The 14,145-nt window shown below is 40.3% G+C and overlaps 1 protein-coding gene across 3 annotated transcripts in view; it reads right to left on the bottom strand.

The window, feature by feature from the left end:
- Nucleotides 1–14,145, bottom strand: part of kif26ab (kinesin family member 26Ab) — a 220,319-nt gene that overhangs the window by 24,325 nt on the left and 181,849 nt on the right. For all 3 annotated transcript variants that reach the window (XM_048538072.2, XM_048538073.2, XM_048538075.2), the window contains 2 exons: nucleotides 12,228–12,390; nucleotides 8,535–12,024 (listed from right to left, as the gene is read on the bottom strand). In XM_048538072.2, the coding sequence (XP_048394029.1) occupies nucleotides 8,535–12,024; nucleotides 12,228–12,390 (3,653 nt within the window). The remainder of the gene's footprint in view (nucleotides 1–8,534; nucleotides 12,025–12,227; nucleotides 12,391–14,145) is intronic.

Raw genomic sequence — 14,145 nt, 5'->3', positions numbered from 1 at the left:
CAGTTGAGATTGGTGGCTTGATGAATCAATCATCAACAAAGATAGCAGTGGAACATAAGGTCAAGCTTTGGCCACATCTTTGTGGAAAAAGTGATTGTGTATAGCTGTTTTGAGTCGGGGACAGCCAGCGAGTAGGCTGCCACAAGGGACTTCAAAGACAGTGATAATAAAAACAGATGCAGGAAGGTAATTATTAAATGCAATAATGGAAAAGTTGGAGTTTGATACGGTTTTTAAAAGATGAGAGGAAAACAGAGAGATTGAGGAAGGAAAATCCAGACAGATGGACGAGGTTGAGGTTCTGCTGTCAACAAAAGGATGAAGGAGGTAGACCTGGCAGGGGAAGGTAGTAGGTTGGGATATGCAAAAGTCCAAAGTATCGTATTTGAGATGATAAAAGTAGCTTTTGCAGTCTCCTTCAAGCTGTTATCTAAGTGGCACAAGACCCCAGAGGGGAAAAAAAATGAACATGCGAGACCATGGAGGTTATTAATCAAAAGGTCATGCAAATCAAATTATTTTATCGGATGGCAGCCTATAAAGTCAGTGAGAAAACTGCTGACTGACCGGAAACAGAACCTGTAGCAACATTTAGACAACATTTAGACATTTGTGGTATATTGTGAGCAGAGAAAGGATGCCAAAGTCCTATAGTAGACAAGTCCGGCATTCAAGAAGATGGGTATAGAATTTCAAGAAGAATGAGGATTTCAGTAAAATTTATTAATAAATTAATCGTCAACTGTTTCTACTTCCCCTGACCTCTGAAGCAGTTCATGATGAAATTTAATGACAGGCTGATTGATTGTTGGTCATATTCTTTGAAACATATGTGAGTAATAGTGCACTCGGCAATAATTTTAACACTCACCAAAACCAGGCAATGTTAAAAAAAAGTATTGTTTAGTCGTGGAAAATCCAATTCACATTTCATCCATCACTTCAACAGGATGGTTAAAATTTTAAGAATGTTGGATGAAAAGGAGCAATTAAGCTAATTATTGGGGAATAGAATCAATTATCTTTAGCCAGGCAATCATTATGAGCCTGATTTACCTGGATGGTCTAGTCACACTCAAGTAAGCCTTAATTTAACAGCAGTCACTGAGATGACATGATTTCTAATTATTCAAAATACAGCGGTATTGAAAACAGGCAACTCTGATGTAATGAAGTGTGAGCAGCCATCATTCATCCAAATGTGATTGATAGACATCTTTTCTATGCTTTACAAGATGAATGTCACAAAATTGTATTGTTCAGAATGAACATCCATAGTATAAACGTAGATTGTGTTTTTGCTACTGGGGAGGCAGGGAGGATATCTTCTATAAGTAAAATGTGATTTTCAGCAGCCCAGGCGAAATTGTGCCAAACTGAATAAAAGAATTGAGAAATTGTTTTCATTTCAACATCTGTTGAATGAATCAAGCTATGTGTGAATAAGACTAGCTTAGAGAATGGATAGAAAATGAAGAGAGAATTTAAAAATAAACACAGGAGGCATAATTGAGTAGAATAGGACTACTTTATTATAGAACTAGAAAAATATTACAAATGAATAAGTTATTACTCATTATAAAAGTAGAATACATTTAAATGTCGTTATCCTCATTACTTTTAGATATATTGTACAAATGTATAAATGATATGGACATGACACAAATATAAGTGCAATTCCTACCAGTACATCATGTTTCTCAGAAAAAATATTTAAACTAAAGCAACAGTTTTGTCCTCATACCAAAAACAACCAGCTCATGGTGTCTTGTTCATATTAAAGTCAATAAAGTTAGCTGGTAGGGTTTTGAATGTCATGTCCATTGAATGATGTTCCACCATTTAAACATACGCTGGTCCCACAGAAAGGTTTCAGTTTTCCCTAAAAATTGAGTGGCTGCACCTCCGAACAAGGAGGAGGGTTACTAATTTTACAGCAATGGATTAACTAAAGAGCCCATATGCTCGATTAACTCTGGCCAAACTAAATACTTTCATGTGAACCACAGCAATGTGCAACTGTGTGCCTTAGATCACATTCTTGAACACGTAAAATGGCCTCATTCAGCATCTAGGTGTAGTCCCCAGCATTTCATCTTACCATGTTCAAATCAGGCAATCATCTATTATTTTAAGTCAACCTGCTCCTGCTCCTGCTCTAGGACAGTTAGTACTTAAGCTCAGTTTTTCTGGTCCAGAGTTAAGCACATAACCACTGCACCACAACAGCCCTTTATGCCAAACAAACATCTAAATCATTCAAAAACACTAGCCAATTTACCACTTTCATTACATGTAATTATTAAGTTGTTGCTGACCACATGTCATGTACGTCATCTACTTTGGGCAGAAACAGGTGTTCATTGAGTAGTTCACACCTCATTAAGTTGCAGTTCCCTTCGATACTTAATCACTTCTAAATAGTGTTGGGTTACTGCTTGCACTGCTCAGCACTGACTACAATAATAAACATGCTCAAAGAGTAAATAGCAGATCATTAAGATCCAATTACTTGGTGTGCTTAATCCTCTCTAAATAGTGTGGGTTACAGTTTCAAGACTGAACTGATACAGTCTTTGTTTAATAACATCATTTCTTTAGACTGTTCAATGCATAGAAGGACAAAGAGCTTAAATGTCAATATATGGGACATAAAATTATTAATTAATTTGGTATCTTCCTCTTGTTATCTTTTTATTTGCCTGCTTTTTTACATGAAGAACTGATGAATTTTGAGGCACCTCCAGCTGAACCAGTGTTGGATAAGGTAATATGAATCATAGAATCCCTACAGTGTGGAAGCAGACCATTCGGCCCATCAAGTCTACAGTGACTCTTTGAAGAGCATCCCACCCAGACCCAAACCCTAACCTATCCCTGTAACCCAGCATTTCCCATTGCTAATCCACCTAGCCTGTGTATCATGGACACAATGGACAATTTAGCATGGCCAACCCCCCTTTCTTGCACATCTTTGGATTGTGCAAGAGCACCAGAGCATCCAGCAAAAATCCACACAGATACTTGGAGGATGTTTAAAGTTTTGGCAAAGATCTGTAGCCCGGGTTGTGGGTGAGGTTGTTGACTTACTTGCTGAGCTGTCTTAATTTTGTTTAGACATTTCATCATCATGCTAGGTGACATCATCAGTGAGGCTTCCGATGAAGTGATGTTATTCTAGTCCGCTTGGAATTTATACTGTCCGGTCTGTTATGGTGAGTACTGTCATTTCCGGTTTTGATCTGTATGGGTTTATATATGGAGTCCAATTCTATATGTTTGTTGATTGAAGTAAGGGTGCAGGCCCATGCCTCTAGCAATTCCCGTGCGTGTCTATGTTTGGCTTGGGCTACTATGGTTACTTTATCCCAGTTAAACTGATGGTCTTCATTGTCTGAATGTACAGATATTACAGAGAGTGCATTGTGCCATTTTGCTGCTGGCTGATGTTTGTGTATTCTGATGGCTAGTTTCCTTCCTGTCTGTCCAATGTAATGTTTGTGGCAGTCGTTGCATGGTATTTTGTAAACCACATTGGTTCTGCATGTGGTGGGAATGGGGTTTTTAATCCTTGTAAGTGTTTGTCGGCAAACACACTGGCCCCACTGCCCCATATCAAGAATATATCGGAACTGACAACAGGACTCCTAAGGCCACTATGAATCATGGTGGCCCACAGGCCCACAGCCAATCTACAACAGACACTTACAAGGATTAAAGGCCTCATTCCCACAAAATGCAGAACCAACGTGGTTTACAAAATACGATGCAATGACTGCCACAAGCATTACATCGGACAGACAGGAAGGAAACTAGCCATCACAATACTCGAACATCAGCTAGCAGCAAAACGGCACAATGAATTCTCCTTATTATTGGTGTACTTGGACAATGGAGACCATCAGTTTAACTGGGATAAAGTAACCCTAGTAGCTCAGGCCAAACACAGACACGCACGGGAATTGCTAGAGGCCACCCTTCAATCGACAAACATATAGAATTGGGCCCCATATATAAACTCATACAGATCAAAACCGGAAATTACAGTACTCACCTTAACAGACCAGATTGTATAAATTCCAAGTGGAGTAGAATCACACCACTTCATTGGAGGCTCCACTGATTATGTCACCTAGCATGGCGACAAAACATTTGAACAAAATTAAGCCAGCTCGGCGAGCAAGTAAACAACCACATGGAGAATGTGCAAGCTCCATACAGACAGCTGCCTGTGGGTGAAATCAAATGCAGGTCCCGGGCACAGTGAGGCAGCAGTGCTAACCACTGAGCCGCCATGCCACCCAATTTCTAAAGTCAGAACTAAAAGAATTGAGAAATGTACCCACTCATGGATGTCATTGGGCTAACAGTCCAGAGGCCTCAGCTTTGATCTGGAAATGGGTTCAAACCTCGCCACAGATGGAATTTAAACTCAATCATGAAGTCTGGAATTGAAAATCAAGTCTCAGAAATAGTGATCATAAAACAATGCTCAATTGTAAGAAAAAGGAAGGAAATCCACCATCCTTATCAAGTCCAGCTGACCATATTCCAGAGCCACAGCAGCATTGTATGTTTTAATTGCTCTCAAGGGTGATTGGGAACAAAAGCTGCTTCATTGGCAATGCCCAGCAGCATCTCAGGAGCACAAAAGCTGACGTTTCGGGCCTAGACCCTTGAGGTCTAGGCCCGAAACGTCAGCTTTTGTGCTCCTGAGATGCTGCTGGGCCTGCTGTGTTCATCCAGCCTCACATTTTATTATCTTGGATTCTCCAGCATCTGCAGTTCCCATTATCATTGGCAATGCCCATTTCTCATGAAAGAGTGAAAAAACAGTCCCTACTCCTGATCAATAGTTTCCAACCAGAGCATTCCATGAGGAGGACCTTTTGCAGAAGTAATACCGATTGGAAATTTAGTCACACACTGCACATGATTTTCAACTATTCTTTTAAATGGTCAGCAAATCATGGCTAGCACTATTTCTGACAGGTGAGGTTCACAGCAGACCATCCAAGGCATAGAATCCCTATAGTGTGGTAGCAGGCCATTCAGCCCAACAAGTCAAAACAATCTTCTGAAGGACTTTGCACTCATACCCATACCCCTACCCTATCCCTGTAATTCTGCATTTCCCATGACTAACCCACCTAGCCTGAACATCCCTGGACGTGATGGGCAATTTAGCATGGCCAATCCACCTTACCTACACATCTTTGGACTGTGAAGGGAAACCGGAGCACCCGAAGAAAATCCAGGCAGACGTGGGGAGAATGTGGAAACTTCACACAGACAGTCGCCTTGGGGTGGAATCGAACCTGGGTCCCTGGTGCTAAGGCAACAGTGCTAACTAGAGCCACAATGCCATCCTCATATATTTCTATGTTTACTGATAGTTAATGGGCCAGATTTGCAACTTGTTGCAGCATTGTAAGATTGTAACTACCAATTTTTTTCTCCCTCAAAATAATTGCCACCAAACTTTCATGTTGTTTGAAGTATATCCAGGTGAAAAGCTGAAATTCTGCCTCAATGACTCCTTCCCAGTAATGAACTCCTTCCTGTCAGGTAGAGTCAGGGAAGGACAAATCCTTTAACATTAAACAGTGTATACATTGAAGAACAGCAACTCCTCTGTGGAGACAAAAGGGACAAGATATAAAACATTAATTCTATGCGAATACACTGTAGGACTCAAGCAGTTCAAATACAGGAGAAGTGTAAGTTCTTTTTGCAAATTTAGAAACAACATTAAACATTGCTCTTGGTAAATATAAATACACGCAAATGCTTAGGAGAAATAATAATTTAAAACTCACCAGATTGTCTGGTGCTCCAAGATTGGTACTTTCCCCTTAGAATGATTTTGAAGATTGTTGTGTCTCTTCCATTTCCTCTGGAGCATAGCACCTCAACAACGTTCTTTCAACCTTTGAACAATTTTTTCTCACAAGCCTTTTCAGGTCACTGATTCGTTTATGACAAGGTTGCGGTGTTGCCAACTTTTCATTGGATATTGGTACTGAAGTGACTGCTCCAAAGAAAGCATCTTGATGTTTGTAAACTATTGGTGAGAATAATCTTGGTGAAATATGGCCATTGCTGTCTCCTGCTGAACTCCACTTTGCATAAATTAGCACCAGTTTATGATGTTACTTTATTTTGCATTCATTATGTAGCATATTAATGAAGTTATCAACTGGTTTCTGATTGGGATTACAAGTTACTTTTAGCAGTAAATTAGGCACAGATTTTCAAGAATGGGTTGCCAATAATCTTGGAAAGTAAAGGTGGCTATTATTACCACAAGAAAAGCATATCTTCTCAATGTGAGGTTCTTTCACAAGCAGTGTTGAGGTGATGTGATAAATACACATATAGTTCCATTTTTCTTCATGGATATAATCCTGACCCTAAATCAGGAAGTTTACATATTATACATTGGTTCCTGCTCCATTTAAAATGTTTATTGATGCCACATGGTCCATAGCCTTGAGTCAATGTATAAATTAAACTCTGATGGTGCCATTTATTATTAGAATGCTTCTATAACCTTTGAAGAAATTATTTTAAATTTGTCCTAAGGCTCTTAGCAACAGTGAATGTTAGGGAAGCATGGACATCCCTCATATCTATCATTACCAAGTCATAATATGACCCCTCAAATTGATGTAGCCATATTGTGCACCAATCCTTAATTTAATCACAACTTCCAATGGATATAATAAGGGTTAGGAACAAGAGGTCACTCAGCAACAAACCAAATTCTGACCCTCTCCACACACAATACTTTACTTTTATGTTCTGAGCTATAGATTTTGTAGTTAACTTGAGAGATATCTACAGATTGACAATTAATTATCCAGCCAAGACTCATTCTGTAGATTTACAAATTAATACTGACACTTGGCAAAATACTGGCATGTTTGAAACTCCAAATCAGCAAAGAATTTATGCCTTCAAAAAGACTTTATGCCAAGGAGAGACTGCAGCTGAATTATATCAGACATTGAATTTCTGAAGGAAAGGCCAGGAATGGGAATGGGAATGGCTGCCCCATAGCCATTGACGCATAATAGGCTAGAGGCAGGATTTCCACCGTTCAGCAATAGCTCTACAGTTTTGGTTTACGATGGGGCTTCTTGCATTGCAAGTCCAGCAAGGGTTCACGAGGCTGATTCCTGGGATGAGATGTTATTTAAATGAGAAAAGGTTGAGCAAGTTGACCTATACTGTTTAGAATTTGGAAAACTGAGAAGTGATCTTAATGAAACATCAGATCCGTAGGCATTTTGACAGAGTAGGTGATGGGACGATGTTTCCCATTGTACAGGAAACATGAAGAACTAAGAGACTACAGTTTTAAATAAGGGGTCTCCTATATAAGGCGAAAAGGGTAGTCACTGTTTGGAATTATCTTGCCACCATGAGCTAGTGGCTGGGTCACTGAACACATTCAAGGCTGAGTTAGTGAGACTTTTGATATATGAAGGGAGTCAAGGGTCATGTGGATGGTAACAAAATGCAATTAAATAATCATAATCAGAACATCCATGACAAAGCAGATTCAAGGAGGCAATTGGCCTACTCCTGCTCTACATTCTCAGAGATCTGCCAGCCAATGAGCAAAAGCCTTATCCAATCCTACATCAGGATTTGGGTAAATATATGGAGACCTTGCTGGATACCAAGTTGGAAGGCCATTCAGAGAAGATAAGAGATTGAGAGGCAAAGGCTGGAGGAGATCCTGGGGTGGAGTGGGATCCACAGCCCCCAAACACCAGCAATCTGCCAGTCTGAGTAAGAGCACTGGTCTTTCCCACTGTTCATTCAATATCAGTGGTAGTAGAACAAGGCCATTAGATGGGCATTAATTACTCAATTAAGGATCTCAATTGGCCTGCTGCTGGGCAGGTTATACAATGTCACCCCCTACTACTGGTACAATTGTGGTGGGAACAGGGACAGATAGGTCGATGGTGGGCAGGCCATCCATTGGATTGAGTGAGCCAGCCAACCTTCGAACGTGTGTGTGTGTGTGTGTGTGTGTGTGTGTGTGTGTGTGTGTGTTTGAAAATGGGGGGGAGTGGTAAGGTGGTGGATGGGCGGGAGGTAAAATGCAGCTATGTACAGAGGCTTAGAAATAATTGGAGAAAGGTTCTCACCTTATATAGTTCAATTCAATAGCACCGTATGGTGAAAGTCAAGCTCGTGGGAAGCTGAATATCTAGTATCAGTTCCATTTGTGGTTACCAGGAAAGTAAATCACTAATATAGATATTTTGAGTCATACCTAGTATGCAGTGACCCTTGAAAATATTACATAGAAGATGAACAGGCAGTGCACCTTCATATTATGTATTTTCACTTTTCATTTTTCTTTATATGTAATTAGACGTGGACAATAAATGCTGATGCACAGATCCCATGAATAAAACAAAACCCTTAAATGTCATCTCTCCTCAGAAATTTTCTCACATTTTCATTGTCAAAAATTGAAGTCACATACTGTGATAAATAAATTTCTGGCTTACCAGCCATCCGCTTTTTGGGGGATTTTGAAGTTCTGTTACGACCAGATGAAGACATTCCACTTTCACTCATGGAATCATGTGCAGATGATGCACTCCCTGTAGCTTCACTATCACGGATCATACTTTCATAGCCACTGCTGCCACCACTATGATAAAAAAGAGCTGTTCTTCCCATGGCTGGAGGCAACTCTCCACTAAGAACACTGCTGTTGTCACTACCATGCCCGCTGCTGTAGCGTTGAGGTCTCCTTGGCGCAGTTATTTTACTGTATGGAGAAGGCAAGACTGGTATCTGTGATATTTCATCACTCAGGTTGACCCCACTGTCATTCCCACTGTCAGAATCCGTGGATCCTCTCAAATGGCCCATTTTACTGGAAGAAGCCCCAGATGCTAGTTCAGAGACGCGGCTATTTGCTGCCCTTACGGCTTGCTTTGTTCCCATGATTGTTCCTTTACCAGGTTTGCAATTTGCCGCCTGTGTTGAATGAGGTATTGTTTTTCCATTTGATGGCACACTGGAACTTCGACCCATTGACTGGGTTAATGATTTAACCGATGTGCTTAACCCCTTCACACCACTTGTAGAGAGACTTCGGCATTTATTTCCTGACACCACCATTTTATTAGTGGAAGTACTTTTGGTTTGATTGGATTTACCTGTAACAGGAACGACAGGAAGGGCTGGAGTGGACATTATTGGAGCCGATGGTGACACACCGAGCCTGGGTACTGATCGGCCTATTCTATTGTTGTTGACAAGGTGACCACTTTCCTTAGATGCGCTATGTTTGGATCCGACTGATGTAAGACTATCACATCTCTCAAGTGATTGCAGACTCCCACAGCGATGCACAGACTCAGGTTTAGGCATTCGGGGTTTTGAGCTTGAAATGTTTTTAACAAACATCTGCTCAGTCTTTATGTTTGTTGATCTGCTATTGTTACCTTCAACAACACAAGAAGCAACATTTAGTCTCCCATCAATTTCATCCTCGAATTTTGACGGTGATACTTTAACTAACTCTGGGCTGGTACATTTTTGGGCATTAGTTTGTGGAGTAACCCTATTTTTTTGTTCTAGACTGGATTTACGGACGGGGGGTGCTGGAGGTGTCCCATTGAGCCTTGGTAGCAAGCTAGTTTTGGGCACTGATGCTTTCTTGCATGCAGTTGATTTTAAGCTGCTTGTCACTGAAGCAAAATCTGGTTGGTCCTTGGGTATAGCTCCAGTATTCACACTGGTGTGCATTATTGGCATTGTAGCAACCGTTGCATTTCCTTTTTTCACTTGTGATACCTTAGCTGGCACATCACTTTTCTTTGTGGTCGCACCAATGGCATTATTGATTCCATCGGATTTACTCGCCATTTCACATCCATAAACAACCCGTTGTGCACAGGAAACAGATGTGTGAGACTTATTAAGCCGAGGAATAGTTCCAGTATTATGCAATGTTTTCATCTGCTGTTTGATTTGACTGTGAGAAGCAGATTTGGGAGTCGGCTTGACAGAAAGTGCTTGATCCTCAGATTTTGACTCTGATTGGCTATTTGTACGTTGTAACCAAGGATCCTCGGGCTCGATGTCTTGCTGTAGTGTGTCTCCACAATCTACTGTGCTACCGCTATGTTTCACAGATGAGGTAGATTTCATTTTCCTGGGAAGACTGGAGGAGCAAACAGGATCTTCTTCAGAAATTACTGGGACACGGCAATGCACTGGGGTGCTGGCTTTAGTTGCTGGTGAACTGTTACTGCCCGTCACAACTTTGCCAGATGCCACTTTGGATAAACTTAAGGTGCTGGAACTTTTGTCGGTGTTGACGATAGGTTGGATTTCATTAGGTACTTCCAAGTAACAGAAGCTATCAGTCAAGGTGCTTTTTTGAGCCTGCATCAGTGGTGCACACATGTCTTGCAGCATGTCAGATGAGTCCAAATTAAAAGGCCCTAAAGTGTGCTCATCATAACTGTAACAAGACTGCACAATAAAAGTATCAGAGGGTTGAACGCCATCACTTTCTACAGCAGAGATGCTTAGTTCACTGAGCCAGGAACTAATTGATGATCGTCTGCTACTGTTGCAAAAAGAATCATCTGCAAGTGGAACACCATTGTCCAGGTTTGCTCCAGCAGTGGTTGCCGGTGAGGTATAAGCTTCAAAGTCATCATTTATGCTACTAATAATGCTGACAGGCCGTGAGCCTGAAGCCAAGGCCTGAAGTGAACAATCACTATTAAAGCTAATAATGCTAGCAGGTCGGCCACTTTCCAAAATCCCTTCAAATGACAGTTCTTCTACAACAGTAAATACCAGTTCATCTTCACCATTCAGTTCCACAGGCTGCTGTAAAGTCACAGTAGTAGTCAACATGTCTCGATCAATACAATCACTCCGGAACGCAGACCTTATGTGATTTGTGTCTGATCCAGTGGATTGTTTATATTTGCTTCTGCAATGTGCAGCAGCATTTCCATGTACATTGGAATCCAATTTATTTGTCACCTGATGGCTCATTCCGACAGGAGGAGTTCTAATCACTCTGCCGCTACTGGGCTCAGAGCAATCGATTTTTCTATCTTTTGTTTGTGGCGGTGGTGGTGCAGGGCTTGGCAATGGCCTTCTGTTGTAAAACAGCTTTTCCCTCACAACTGGTGCAGACGTGGCTTGGGCCTGCTTGTGTGCTTTTGGGCTGTTGGATTTGGGCACGTTTGTGGAAGCTGTGATTGTCTCTTTCATTCCATCCATTCCAGTGTTTCCACTTAATTCCACCTTGCTTCCTTCAGCTTTGGTTTGCACTTTTGAATGTTCGATTGTTGTTGTGTGACAGGGGCTCTTCACTGGCGATCCATTATGCTGCTGCACAGGTACTGGAGCATGCAGGCTCTGCCCCTTTTTAGGAGACACCATTTCTACTGAAGAATGTTTTCCATAGAGATGTGCAGGAGGTATTAGTACCTTTTCTGTTGTTGGGCCAGATTGTGCTGCTTCCTGTGACGTTAGACATTGCACATTCTCCATCCTCACAGGGCCTGAACTATTACTACAAATGAAAAGTCCTTGCTCACAGGAAAACTGGATGGGTTCCTCACTTCCATCAATGCATTCTAACCTTTCCTGCAATTCAGCAAAAGTGTTACATTTGAAATAGTCCCTTTCAGTCCTCTTACCAACAATCAAAGTTTCCTTGCCTTTCTTGGAGTCATGCTTCTTGTTAAGAGAAGGGATTATGGGGACAAACTCTGGTGGTCCCTCATTATCTGTTAGCTCTCGATCAGACAGTGCTGCGCCGTTAGGACCAACATAAATAACTGTATCACATGATTGTTCACTGCTTGATGAATAATCTGGATCACTGGGTATTCCTAATACAGGAAGATGTGGATCAAGAGCTGTGGTTCTTGAGTGAAAGGGTCTTAAATTAGGTGGCCTTCGAATCCGACCTTCTTCACAAGAACTCTCTCCTCCTGAAGAACTTGAGGCATACTAATTCAAACAGAAAAATGCTTATTTCACACGGAACATTGAACCACAAATTTTACAACAAGGTAATTGAGACAAAAATGAACCTGACTTTTAAACTTGACAATACTAGATGAAAAGTTGATTTTTTTTCTCACACAGAGTTACCAATGCTTTTGAGATCTACATTTGAAATTAACATCTTTTGATTTGGAGCAGATACGGACCTTGGATTTTTTCTTTCTCATACGATGAATTCGCGCTGCAAGCTGAATGCTTGTAAGGGTTTCTGCATAGTTGGCTGGAGAATCAGAAATATGGATGATCATGGTTGTTCTGCAGTTTATATTCCCCAGTGATTCTCTCAACAGCATAGTAAGTTTGCTATCCCTATATTGAATAACAAAACAAATGCATTCAGGGGCAAAGAAAGAGATAGATTAAGTACTTTAAGTTAATCATCTATTTGTATACATCCACTTAAACAGAATTTTTACACTTTTTTCTTTTTCCTAGTTAAAACCTCATCAGATTAAATGGAATTTATTATTATATTTTACGTCAGGCACAAAACATGAGACCAATAGGGTCTAGGCCCAAAACATCAGCCTTCCTGCTCCTCTGATGCTGCTTGGCCTGCTGTGTTCATCCAGCTCCACACCTTGTTATCTCAGCATTTCATTCTGTTTGACTCTACTGTAGCTACAATCTCATAATAAAATCACTTCAGGTATGAATATTAGCTTAGATTATTTGCTTGAAAATGTGGATAATACTGTCTTGTCTGAAGGCTACTTCTTGTAGTGTCAAACAAATATAAGCACAGTAGCTTACTGTGGATAACTACAAAATTCCATAACGGAATTGCTCATTGTCTGATCATGATCAGTGGCCTCTGACGTTGAACTCAGAAGGATGAAACAAAATTTCAATTGATTTGCATCGATGTATGAAAAGTTATCTTTCCTTCAGCAATCCTGAATTAAGGTTTACATTAAAATGATAGAGACACAGTAATACCATTTTATTTGCATGCCATTTTTATTCAGGGGCATGCCAGATTTCCAGTATTAATTCATGGCAGAAAGAACTTAAACCATTAAATTCCTGCACTAATATCAAAGACCACTGTGCCACATATTAGGCTAATTATTATTGAACATAGGTCATCTGCAGCAACAGCATTTTTGTGCATTGTTTGACTCAAAATCTTTTTGCACCCCAATTTGTCAGAGGGAGCTAATAATGGTACATCGACAACAATAGGGCATCTGGGATCTCAGTGACTGGCAGGGCTAATAGTGCATCATCTTAGCCAGTGAGATTTAATGATTGAGAAAGGAAGAAAGGAACAACAGAAATGGACAGTGAATTAAAGGCCACATTTAGAAACCGAAAATAAAGAGACAGAAACAAAAGTAAGGGAGACATTTAGAAAGATAAAACATGGCTTTTCTGGGCCAGAAAGTTTGATTGGCATTACATTGACAATTATCATGTAGTTAGCTAGTATTGATCATAAGCTCTTAGTTAATGTCTAATAGTCAAATCCTTTGCAAAATCTTTCACATTTGTTAGAGTAATGTGAAGTTTAAGAAGCTGTTTGTGTAAAACAAATAACTGAGTGACATAAATCTACCATTATCTCACATTAAAACTCTTATTCTGAATGCTCTAATGGATTTACATGTTAATAATAGTATGTTATCATTAAAATACCATAATTTTCTAGCAAGATTCTGCTCAGTATGTCCTTTTGGTGTGATCTACTTAATGAGCCCAGTCCAAAGATCACCCTAGAATCTCCTTGTTCCATGCCAATTAAGAGGTGCACTCGACAGCTAATTGGTAAACATACAAATTCTCCTCATCTTACAGTTTGCTATTAATTAAATAGATCTAATTCAAATGAATAATATTGAATTCCTCTTGTTTTCAACCTTACAGTTAAACGCAAAAAGAAATAGTGCTTGCCCTGTCTTCTACCCCTGGCTCTATCAACACTTGGGAAGTCATTGAAAGGTTGTACAATTTGAATGAGAAAGTAGATGAGGTCCAATTTGGGACACCACTGCTTGCAATGAAAATACCAAGAAATATGCTATTAATCTGTTGGGGAAAACTAACGAGCAGGAGTCATTTTTG

The sequence above is a fragment of the Stegostoma tigrinum genome, chromosome 10 (assembly GCF_030684315.1).
Source record: "Stegostoma tigrinum isolate sSteTig4 chromosome 10, sSteTig4.hap1, whole genome shotgun sequence".
Lineage (NCBI taxonomy): Eukaryota > Metazoa > Chordata > Chondrichthyes > Orectolobiformes > Stegostomatidae > Stegostoma > Stegostoma tigrinum.
Note: the sequence above shows the minus strand (reverse complement) of the source record. Positions and strands in the feature narration are given on the sequence as shown.